Here is a 12,562-nt window from a genome sequence, read left to right on the forward strand (position 1 = left end):
AGATTGGAAACTTTCCTGTTGTGGGGTTGAGTGGCGTAGCGGCAGCGTTCTCTACTCGGAACCAAGAGGCCCCGGGTTAGTCCTGACATGCCACCGATCTTTTGCCCTTGGGAAAGACACTTTACACGACTTTTTTCACTTAACTCAAGTGACAATTGTCTTGTCCTGTATTCGTCCTTGGGTGTGCTGTCATCATGAAATGTTGGAATGAAAAAAAAAAAAAAACTCTTCTGGAATGTCGGTCCGCAGCAGCGAGTTACTCTACGTCGCCGTTATGGGGAGGGAGAACATCTTTGTCTCGGACTTAAACTTAGCAAAACGCAGTGTCCGGTTTCGTCTTACATGTAGATAAAGACTACATCAGTCTACATGTACATTATAAATAGACGGGAAACTACGTGTCGAAGTTCTGGGAACCGGGACTTTACGATAGCCGTCGGAAGGACTTTGTTTGGACAGTTTCGTACACGTAGCAGTACATAATATTATTTAATGGAAAACAGGGATATCCCACATGCACGGAGTTTAGGAGTTGGGTATAGAAAATAGTACGCACAAAGTTATGAATTCGCCGATAGTTACGCACTTATAAAATAGCGCTTAAATTGTTGTGTTTCCTTGGTAGTCTACTCTGGAAGTGGATTTTCAAAACAAAATGTTTTATTTAGCGCTCGGGTCTCACTGTTGTAAAGGGCAGACAATTTAATACCTCTTTCGTGGAAGGATATAAATGTTTAATGTTTGAAAATCGTTTCATAAGATCAAAGACCGGTTTGTTGTATAAATAGTAGACATAGAGGAAAGCACATGGCGGCATCAATCAGAGTGAATCTGTGACAGACCCTTCAGCAGCACCACGCCTGTATCTTCTATATCTTTATCAGGAGTCATCGACAATGTTCTGACGTAATTTCGTTCAAGGTCGTAAGAGAGTAGTTCGTGGGGCGATCGAACTGCCGTCTCGTCGTAGTAATACAGAAGGTTTGTGTCGTCCTTGTTGGAGGGGACGAGCTCGTAGATTTGGACCCAGTCACAGAGGTGCAGCATCATGACGATACCTGAAAAACAGCACATCATGTTTAACCCTAAACAGTACACCTGGGGTCCGCGCGGACCCCTGCACTATATATTCTGTAATATTTTGTTCTAAATATGTTCTCTATATAATTTGATGTAATTGTCACCCACAAAGTTGTCCCTAAATACAGTGCAGAAATCTAAGTTTTCCCCATTTTTTTTTTAAATTTTATATCTGATTTTCTTTTGGGGTCCGCGCGGGTGTGCGAAATTTCAAGACACTCGCATAAACACCAGGTCATAGGAGACAAACATATATTTGTTTGTTTAGTCTTCACATTGAACAATAGCTTCTAAATCAACTCATTTTGAAGTTTTGCATGCCAAATATTCTAAAGATCTCTTTAGGCGCATACTAAATGTATTACTTTGACCGTTCTCAGCCCCCCTAACTTTACAGTTCAGTGTTGTCAGGATCCTTCTCTACATACCTGGCCTCCACGTCGTTTCTATATACAGGTAGGATATAGTTGCTTGTGACGCGCTTGTATATTCACTTCTAATGACGCTAACAGTAACTGTTATTTCCTTTTCCGGTAACAGTTGAATCGAGCCCTGTACAAAAATACTATTGTACACTATTACTACCCCCCAAACAGAGGTTTGTCTTGTATGGAGGTATTGTTTTTGGCGCGTCTGTCTGTGTGTGTGTGTGTGTGTGTGTGTGTGTGTGTCTGTGTGTTTGTGTTTCCGCACATTTGTAGTCAGCATAACTTCATAACGCCTTTATGTATTATGATGATATTTGGTATGCTGGTAAGTCTTAGGAAGACGAAGGTCAAGGTCAAATAAGGGTCTCCTGGTGGATGACCTTGGTACTGCAGCAGAACTTCCGGTTTTGTATCTTTTGTTCTGAACATGCTATGGTCTTGAATTTCTGGTGACAAATAGATTTTTTTGGCAGGAATAAGTGGTGTGGGTTTGGTCCCCCTAGCCTCTTGTTCTGGAACTGCAGGGGACCTTCGGGCGAAATCTTTGAAAGCAAATAAGTCCAGATAGGAACAGAGTATTTTCATCATTTTTGGTAGGTAGCTGTGAGAGAGATGTACATAATTAAATGCAAGTTACGCAAATTATAGGACTTACATAATTAATGAGGAAATTCTATAATTACAGTGTTTTACATTATACTACTTTCAAACATGTAATGTATGTAACCTATGGCAGATGGAACATTAACAGATACTAATTCTGCAAATGATGGCCTGATTTGCATAATTACTACGAACATTTTCTATGATTTCTTAATGGTGAATTATGGGAATGTCTTTTGACATCTGCAAGTTAATCAAAAGTTAACATCACGATGCATATATTATGTTAATGCACATGTCATTTGCGTAATTAAAAAAATAAATTTACATTTACATATCAAGCCCATATTTCAATGAGGTATGAGATCTCGGAACTCTTGTTTTTTACGTTTTTACCATTGAGTGCCCTTTTTAGGCTGTGTATTTTGTTAGCTTTACTTTGTATAAACTGCCCACATTACGCAAATAAAAGCTGACAAAACAAACGGCCGACGCGTCCAAAACACCTACAAAAGCCTAAAGAATGTTCAAAACAACTTCGAGAATCTGTTTTAGAGTAATATTACTCAATCATCACAACTCAGTATATAAGAATGTAAGGTTACTTTTAGGCGATGCTATGACAACAAAGCCTGCATAATACTATATAGTATAGGAGAACACAAAGATATAGGTTCTGAATTATGGAGGTTACCCATAAGTTGGCTTTTACAAATCCACTTATTCAAAAGCGCCAGCTAGCGACGAAAACCAGAATTAACTTGATGTGACGATATCTTCCCTGTGAATTATGAAGAAAATCAATTCAGGATTTCGTAAAAAGATGCTGGTCAAACTCACTACGGAGTTACAGGAAAATACGTTCTAATTTTTTGGTTTTAAAAACATTAGAATTATACAAAGAAGTCACTGACAAGCAAATACCTTTATTTTGATATATTATTTCTAATATTAAGCATAGCGTAATGTACAACACTGGAAACGTCTTGTTAACCCTTGTTCTCAAAAATTTCATGTCTTAATCAGGTTACAGACCTTTGACTTTTTTTGCCCTGCGGCGGCGTAGTTACTTTCGCATTCGTTGCGTTTCGCTGCGGTGTGATGCGTTGCACGAGAAACACCCCCAAATCGCAAATATACAGGGCACTATATAGATGTTACTGTATGTGAAACCCATATATATATGGGCCCCGCAGGACAAGAATAAAATAAGTTACTTTTTTTCTCTGTCTGTGTTGGAAAAGTCGTGTTGTTAAACAGGTGATTAAATTCACTCCACATTCTACAAGCAGGCCAGACAATCTTAATTATAGGGATAATATTCACAATCCCCCCATCATTTGTATTTAAGATTAAGAAGACATTGTTTATTTGAATAAAAAGAATGAATTGTTTAGCCATTTTCTCGTATATTTTCAGAAACGCATTATTATTTTCTTTATTTTTATATTGCAGACGTGAAATGTAAACATGAATTTTAAAGATAATCCCTCTACGCCATTGTTGACGATTTTAATGGTCTGCATAGAAGGACAGATGTTCCTGTCGTGTCGTTTTTACGTACCTCTGCGACATTAATATAGTGAAATTAATATGGTCCCGACGTCAATGCCAATTGTGTCGATTAAGAAAGTCCTTAAACACTGTCATACTTACGGACACCATCTGTCTTACTGGCAAAATCAGCTTTGAATGATACCGGGAGAAATAAGTGTTTCTACGACCTCCATCTAATTTTGAAAAAAAAACTTTCTCACGTGATGTACAAAAAACGGACTCCTACTAAAAAGTAATCCCCGTGATCTTCTGGCAGCTTAGCAGCCAGACAATTATTGTGGGCGTAAAAACGGACAAAGAGCAAGTAGCGGTAAACTCTTTTTCCCCTATATTACATTTTCGGAAAACAGGCTGGTGGCAAAAAGATGTTGGTATGAGGTGGAAAATAGATGATTACGATTTCTTTACATGTTTTAAACGTTAAAATACACTTGAACACCTCTTTTATCATTCTTTTCCAAATCTTCTAGAAATTACCGACAACATGTTCACATCTTTATCGGTACTTGCATCTTTTGTTTCTTGATGTAAAACCTTAAAAGGTTCGTTTGTTACAAAGACAAGAATGCTGACTATTCTCTCTCTTTTAAGATATCGATTCCTTTTCTAAATTGTATTGCGTGGGGCTCTATAGAGAAACTGGGCAAAATTTACGATCTGCCAGGAGTAGGACGTCTTATTTCGCTGTCCAGAAACCTATAGTGCCATTATGTCGGAAGAGGAGCAACAGTCTCAGGATGGAGACAAACGTAAGGATGTACAATTCTTTAATGACATTGTGCATTTTTTTTTGTTCAAGACTATTGAGAAAACAAAGAAAGAATTTCAATAATTTTATTTGCTATTTAATACTGTCCTGTATCGAAATTCTATTAAGCATTTAGGTATTTTTATTTCTCGTAATTCATTTTTGATTGGTCTTCCTTAATTTTAATTGGCTGAAGATTAATGGACAAAGATAAACATCCATTTTCATCATGGGTGTGGCAGCTTAGAAAAAGCTTATGAATTGTTTTTTTTTTCTCAGCTGCCACACCCATGCGGAGGCATAGATTTTTCGTCTCGTAAACTGTCGTCGCCTTTTCTCAGAACGGTTGTCGAATTTATTAAACGGTCGTCGCCATTTTCGAGCGACCGAACTTCAATTTTCAATGTCCGCGACATGTTCGTGACTTCCTGGTTCTTGGAAATTAGGAATCACACTTCCCGAAGATAACATGGCGACCGTAGACGGACCAGCAAAGTAATTTGTCTCCCCAATTGCTGATTTATATAATATATGATCAGCGTACGATTCTAGACATGGTTCTTCTCCAACTTTTTTTTTTGTTTGCCTTCGCCCACAAACTTCATAAGGGTGTATATATAACACCGTTAATTACACATGACTAAGAAATCTTCAACCAAAACAAACAAAGAATCCCTGTGCTATATTTATCAATCTCTGTATTCGTTTCTTCTACGCAAAATTCAGGTAGGGTGAATGAAGGTGTGTCAGAAGGGGTGTAATGTCCCTTTTACGTAGCCTCTACCAGGCTTCGGGAGGCGGTTGGAAAGAGTAAAAGTCGGCCAGATAGAGAGAAAGCATGCTAAGGGAGCTTGTCTGCCGGGGAGGACAGTTGGCCGCTGTTCTCTCCAGACCAACTCCCCTGACATGCTATCTCTCTATCTGGCCGATTTGTACTCTTTCCACCCGCCTCTCGAAGTCTAGTAGAGGCTACAAGTTTATGTCAGGATTTGACCGGAGTTTTGACAAACTTGTAGCTATTTTCATTGCGACATTTCTGTCTTTTATTACCTTGTTGTAAATGTGTATGTTAATACTTCACACATTCACTGTATGTAAATACTTGACACATATAGGTAGCACATCAATGTCATGCTGGTGACAAGTGTGAAATACAGTCTGCTATGCTGGGCGAGCTCCTACAGTATTGTTTGAGACAACAAAATAGAACCCGGCTGTTGGTGGAGTTGTGAGTCAGAAACGCACATCCGGAAGGCTGACTGAGTCAGACATATCTCTAGCATTCATATAATATATGCCAGCACAATGGGCTGTTCCAAAAATTAATGTGGTGTTTTTCTTACCCACGTATCGAGTTCAGCAATTTATGAAAACCTGCACAAGTTCCAGTCCAGAGTTACCCAAACCATTCACGTTCCAATCCAGCTTAAACACTAAGCTAGTTCTAACATTGATAATTCAACCCCAGTACTCCCTCTAAATTTATAATACCAGCACCTACAACTTCAATCCACCTGGCGAAGGTCTGGTCCGTCTACGGTCGCCATGTTATCTTCGGGAAGTGGTGATTCCCACAAGAACTCCGAGAAGTCACGAAAATGTCGCGGATATTCGGAATTAAAGTTCGTTCACTCGGAAATGGCCACGAATGTTCGGAAATGCGACGAGCGTTTACTTTATTACGAGACGAAAGTTTGCTGTGGTGGCCTCAGTCTTGTTGGGGATAAATTGGGAACGCCGCTGCGAGAATATTGGCGTTTTAACTGGTATTATTTTCTGGCAGATGACGCATTTAATTTTCTCATCTTGTCTCAGGTACCATATCCATGCAGAACCCTATGTATACGTACGCATCTCATGAAGGTAAATTGCTCACCGTCTTTACGTCACCTTTGCACATTCTACCTTGTGTTAAACGCCTCACTCCAAGAATGACTGTATACAAGTTTCATTTTTTTAAAACTTATTCTTTAGGCGCCACACGTATGCGGCAGCCTCAGTCGTATTGGCGATCACTTGCGAACGCCCTTTGAAAATTACTCAACAACTCTATGTACGCCTCTAGTTCAGGTAAATCGTTTTTTTTTCATATTTTGTTTGTTCTGTATGTTAGAGGCCAAATATTTTTTTTAAATGCTATATTACATCTTTGTTTTTTGTCCAGCCGACCTACCCCAGGACCAATCCCAGACTGATTACCAGGCACGCGCAGAAGACGATGAAAACACACCTGACGTCACGTACGCCAACATACCAGGTGAAGCGTTTCATGTTCCTTTCTTTTCTTGCATCCTGTTTTTTCTTTGCTTTGTGATTGTAACCTCACTTAAGCTGGGGATTTTTTTTAAAGTTACCGTGATTGGTCTGTGATACTGTTCGCCTACTTGGGTAGGTTTTTGTTGAGAACACAGTTTTGTAATGTAGCAAAAGCATTATCATTTAAATCAATAATATACGCAAAAAGTTGCCATTAGTATTTTTCAAAACTTATATGTGCCTGTTGTTCGTTTGTACATCGTTTATATTATCTGTGTTTCTCGTTTCGTATGTTAAAGGCCCAATATTTTTTAACAGATCACGGTGGTCAAATTTAGGCCCAACTTTTTTTTCCAACCGAATCATTTTCGATCTGACGTAATTCGAACCGAACGTTCGTTTGATTTAGGTTCATCCGCGGTCACTTATAGTATACCCACCACTTCGAACACCATTTTACATGTGTGCCCCATAGCAGTAAAAAAATTACATTTTCACAAATATGAACCGATTTAGACACAGTACGTCTATGCCGTCATTGTGGGTGACCCTGATGATCGTAATTGTTGGTTATGCTTCAGCCCCGATTGAAAAAAGGGGCCCTGCCGGGTAGTTCCCGGGCTGTTTAAAGGCACTTTCGGGCTTGACCCCTACGTGGCCCCGCGGGACGCCCTGCGGCTACCGGGCTATTTTTGGGCTCGTCCGGGACCCAAGAAGAATTTAATTCTGACTTTTAATTCTACCTGGGCCCCGTTGACAAAAAGACGTCGTGACCTCACCGAGAGAACACCGAGAGGTACCCCTCCGGTTGCCGGCAGTACACCAGGACACAATTGTTACGTCACAGACCAGATACACATACTAAAGATGTGTACTTCGTAAACCCGGGTAAAATGTGTGACGTCACAGATCAAATGCCTGTCAGAAACCCGTTGGCATGGCAATACGAAAAATCATTTACTTGATAAACTTATATGAATTTTTTCCCAGATAAATTTTAGGAAAGGTCACCAAACTTGATGGTTCTAGCTCAAGTCGTTCAGGCGCTATTTGAGACTAAAGTTGGCGAGGGCCTAAAAAAATAACTCGGTCTGAATAGGGTTTAAAAATCGGGTATTTCTTCTGTTTGTCTTTTCTTCACTAAAAAAAATGTAAGAGGTCAAAATATATAATTTTTGTACGTAATGTGGACTTAGAGGTTTACACATCCATTTGCAAAACAAATGAGCTGGTAGCATGTTGATAATTTTTCAAAAATTAGCAAAAAACTGCTTTGAGGTCCACGCGGACCCCAGGTGTACAGATTAATCAGTCTGGGAAGGTGTACTGTTGAGGGTTAAGCACAAAAGAAACCATTGTAAATTTGCACGTCCGAGGAACTATTTCTCTGCCTTCTGGTGCTGAGGTCACAATTCCAAACCGGGGTCCGGTTAGGTGGTTTCAATAAACGAAAAATTAACAATATATATCACTGAAATAGTTCCCATCATTATGTTTTTTTCCCAATTTCGGTACTTGTTATTCGGGTAAATCGTTTATAGTACCTATCTTGTTCGTTTCGTATGTTAGAGGCCCTTTTTCAGAAATGAAAATATCTGTGTTTTGATTTTTTCGGCCAGCCGACCCTTCCATGGACCAACCCGAGACTGATCACCAGGCACGTGTGAACGACGTTAGAAACACACTCAACGCCAAGAACGCCGGCATTCCAGGCAAAACAGTTTAAATTCAAATAAGAAAATCTTTTAATTTCATTGCTTTTGATAATAGATACATAGAGCATATTATGTAATGTATGGCAAGTGGAACATTAAAGGCGATTTGCACATTCAATACAATAGTACCATTATCTCTATTGGTAAAAAAAGTACGTATTTCATACATGTGACATGTGTAAATTTGTTCAAACTGCGCATCACTATGTGTAAGTGTTGACGCACACAATAACTTGAGCGAAGTATGGTTTCCTACCAGACCGCGCGTACCCGGGTGTCTGTAGTTTCCTCTACGCCCACCGCAGCTGCCTCGCCGCCGGCATCGCCGTGCTGCTTAGCCTGGGACTGGCCCCTCTGACGTTCAGCAATAAAGAGGTAATAGTCCTGTATTATTAAGCCCGTTGTCCATCTGTTTCCTCATTCTCAATTTGCTTTTACGGATGGTACAATGAAGAATTTCAGCAAGTTTTCGTAAGTTTGCTTCTCACGTTCGGCATTCTGACGTACGTTTGTAGGAAATATCTCAATTGTCCACAACAATTAAAAGCGCCCAAGGCCACATCAACCAACTGACCAATGCCGTTGATGCCTTGAAACGCGACCAAGACAACATGCGCCAACTTTCAACAACTGTTGACGCCTTCAAACGCGACCTGGACAACGAGCGAACCCGAACTGCCGCCTTAGAGCAGCGTCTTCACGAGATTGGGAAGGAAGGTAATGCGTGATACCATAAAATTGTGTGTGTGTGTGTGTGTGTTGTGTGTGTGTGTGTGTGTGTGTGTGTGTGTGTGTGTGTGTGGCCTTAAGTACACAACGTTTTACTGTGTCATATTGAATATTTGTTATTGAGTACAAACCCGAGGGTAGATATATTATTAATGAATCATATATTGCATGTATATCAGGATTTGCCTACTGCTGATACAAACAATGTTTTCCAGCATCTTGTCCTGAAGGTTACACACTGTGGCGTGGAATCTGCTACAAGGCCTTCAATTCACGAAAGAACTTCAACGGTGCGGCCGCGGCCTGTCGCGAAGATGGCGGCACCCTCGCCATGCCCCGAGACGCTGAGACCAACGCCTTCCTGGTCTCCCTGTACAATTCCGTGCACAGCGATCGGGCTTTCTGGATCGGCCTGCACGATCAGCGAGAAGAGGGAAGGTTTGAGTGGGTGGACGGTTCTGCACTTGGGCCGTACAACTCCTGGGGTATGGGAGAACCGAACGACTCTGGGGATGGCGAAGATTGCGTCAGTTACTCAGAAGTCGAATCCACGGAAAACATGTGGAACGACTTTGACTGCAACGGACTGATTAATTTTATATGCCAGACTGCTCCAGGTACTTCTTGCATCTGCATCCGCATTATTTCTTTAAACCATTTTGCAGGCTTTTTTAAACATGGCATGGCTTCAGTACTTATTTAAATAAGGCGGCATACCATTTTTTTTGCTCTTGTATCAATGTCTTAACTGAATCATTTAACATCTCATTACTGATTATTCTAATTCTTTTTTAGGATGTCCATAGGCAACGGGTGGAACTATCACCACTACGTACAGTACAGCGACTCTCCGGCCATCCGCAGTCAAGCTAACTAGTAAAATTGTTGACAGGGGATTATATAAATGGTTTAGTCTAACATTTCTTCAAACGTTCCTACAAGACACATTTACACAGAAGAAATACTGAATATAATAGAATACAACAGTATTGTACAATGAAACTATGGAAGACCAACATTTTCTCCAATACAACACAGTAGAAATATTAAATGGAATGAAGCAGCAATGTGCAATGGTAGTCACATTTCTTTCCATAGAATTGTATGCTTATTTAGACAAGGCACACACATGTCCTTCTTATGGAAATATAATATCATGTTTACTTGTTGATAAAGAGAGGGAACATTTAAACGTAAGTTTTCTTGAAAATTAGCGGAAGGTAGCAAGTTTAGGAATTGTAAAAATCGACTTTGTGCCAATTGAAATATTCATTATTTTTTGGCTTTATTACTTTTATTATTGTTATTACTTTTAACGATGCAGAGCATAAGAGCATGGATAGTTTTATTACTTATCGTATTACGTATTTGTAAAGGCACACAATGTCATTCTAATGGCAGAATCATGTCAAGTTTACTTTTTGATAAACAATGGGGCAACATGACGATGTAAATTTTCCTGAATATTACACGAAAATAACAAGTTTAGGAATGGTCATTTTGCCATACAAGTAGACGCCGTGCAAATGGAATATGCATATTTAAACGCTATTATTACTTTTATTGTTATTGTTACTTTTTACAATACAATGTACAGGCACATTATGTTTTTTCTGATGCCAGAATAAAATCAGGTTTACTTGGTAAAAATTGGCAACACTCGAATTGATTGAAGTTTGAGAGGCAACAACTTTAGCAAGTCTTAAGAAACGGTGGTCTGTCACGGAAGTGAGCGCTGTGCCATAAAAAATGCATAGTTCTATTAATTATTATTAATTATTTAGTCAAGTTTACTTAAAAAAAATGAGGGACACATCCAGATGTAAATTGTTCTGAATTTTAGTAAAAAATAGCACATTTGGGAATGGTCATGCTGTCATACGCTGTGCAAATAGAATATGCATATTTAAATATTTTTATTACCTTTATTGTTATTGTTACTTTTTACGATACAATATACAGGCACAGAGTGATATTCTGATAGCAGAATCAAACCAAGTTCACTTGGTAAAAATTGGCAACACTCGAATTAATAGAAGTTTGGGAGGCAACAACTTGAACAAGTCTTAAAAAATGATGGTCTGCCACAGACGTGAACGTTTTACTAACAGGAAGGCAAAGATTTATAAATTATTATTACTTATTTAGTGAAGGCAACGAATGTCCTTCTGATAGGGGAATCATATCAAGTTTACTTGATGAAAAAGGCAACATCCAGATGTAAGTTTTACTGAATAATAAAAAAGGAGGATAGCAAGATTAGTGATGGTTTTTCTGCGTGATGGTTTTTCTGTGTTAAAAGGAGACGCCATGCCAATAGAACATTTATATTTTTCATTGTTGTTATTTCATTTCATTTATTGGTGATGCCAAACAACGCATTACAAGTGGGAGCCAGGCAGCCAAAGGCTGGTGGCGGCTGCCACTGGTACATACAACACAACACAGGACAAGTCAATACAATATACAGGACCTAACAACAAGTTACGAATATCAAAATAGCAAAACATATCAATGCATTATACAATATCAAAGACACAACATCATCAAATTAATAAAGTAATCATGATAATATCTATAATCAAAAGTGGAAGGGAAAGATGGAACGGTTGGAAAGTCAGAAAAGTTAAAAAGTTGTTTAAAAGTTAGTAATCTGATGAGAGGTGGTTCCTGCATTTGGCCTTGAAAATTCTAACTGTGGCGGACCCTGTGACTTCACTGGGTAGATGGTTCCACAGGCGTGCAGTGTACAGGAAGAAACTGTTTTTGTAGGTGTTTGTTCTACTCCGGGGGATGTGCAGGTGGTGGGCATTCCGCAGTCGTAGCTGGGATTGACTATTTGCAACTCTTGTAGTGGGCACAAGTGGCAATTTCCCCCTTTGTTATCTATGTATTGTGTCCTCTCTTTGCCATCATTTATCATTGGGTGGGGAATCGGACTTGCGCTTTTGAATTTCCTGTATTTACTGTTTTGCCTGTCTTAAAGTTGCGTTTGTTTTTTCTTTATTATATGTATTTATTTAGTGGTGCCGTAAACATAAGTGCTTTCCACTTAAAATAAGTGCGGCACCACCATGTTTTGTACCCTTTTCTATGTGAACGAATAAAAAAAAGACTCTTGTCGGAAGTTAGGTCTGTCACAGTCTGCTTGAAAATCCTACGACATGAAAATTGTACGAATGTGACCAGGCCGTAACTTAGGTTGACTAGCTGGTTAACTATAACTGACTAACAAACCAGCCAACTTACGACTTTGTCTTGTCACGTTTTGGGGGGAGTCGTTTTTTTTTTAATCAGTGCAGAGTGAACCTGAACTTAACATCGTATAACGATGATCTTCGGTTCCATATGTCACATCAATTCCCCTCGCATAATTACATTCATTCATACCCTTATCAAATACATATACATAATACTGTCACCAAGTACAGTAGGGGCACTGTCAA

The 12,562-nt window shown here is 39.3% G+C and overlaps 1 protein-coding gene across 1 annotated transcript in view; it reads left to right on the forward strand.

Annotated features, from left to right (window-relative positions):
* Positions 1-4,377: 4,377 nt before the first annotated feature.
* LOC109467163 (CD209 antigen-like) overlaps positions 4,378-12,562 on the forward strand; it is a 23,132-nt gene continuing 14,947 nt past the window's right edge. Inside the window, exons 1-6 of the mRNA XM_019765105.1 lie at positions 4,378-4,417; positions 6,581-6,673; positions 8,292-8,384; positions 8,647-8,762; positions 8,903-9,104; positions 9,347-9,733. Coding sequence (XP_019620664.1) covers positions 4,378-4,417; positions 6,581-6,673; positions 8,292-8,384; positions 8,647-8,762; positions 8,903-9,104; positions 9,347-9,733 — 931 coding nt within the window. The remainder of the gene's footprint in view (positions 4,418-6,580; positions 6,674-8,291; positions 8,385-8,646; positions 8,763-8,902; positions 9,105-9,346; positions 9,734-12,562) is intronic.

Source organism: Branchiostoma belcheri, unplaced genomic scaffold, assembly GCF_001625305.1.
Source record: "Branchiostoma belcheri isolate BF01 breed outbred unplaced genomic scaffold, Haploidv18h27 scaffold177, whole genome shotgun sequence".
Lineage (NCBI taxonomy): Eukaryota > Metazoa > Chordata > Leptocardii > Amphioxiformes > Branchiostomatidae > Branchiostoma > Branchiostoma belcheri.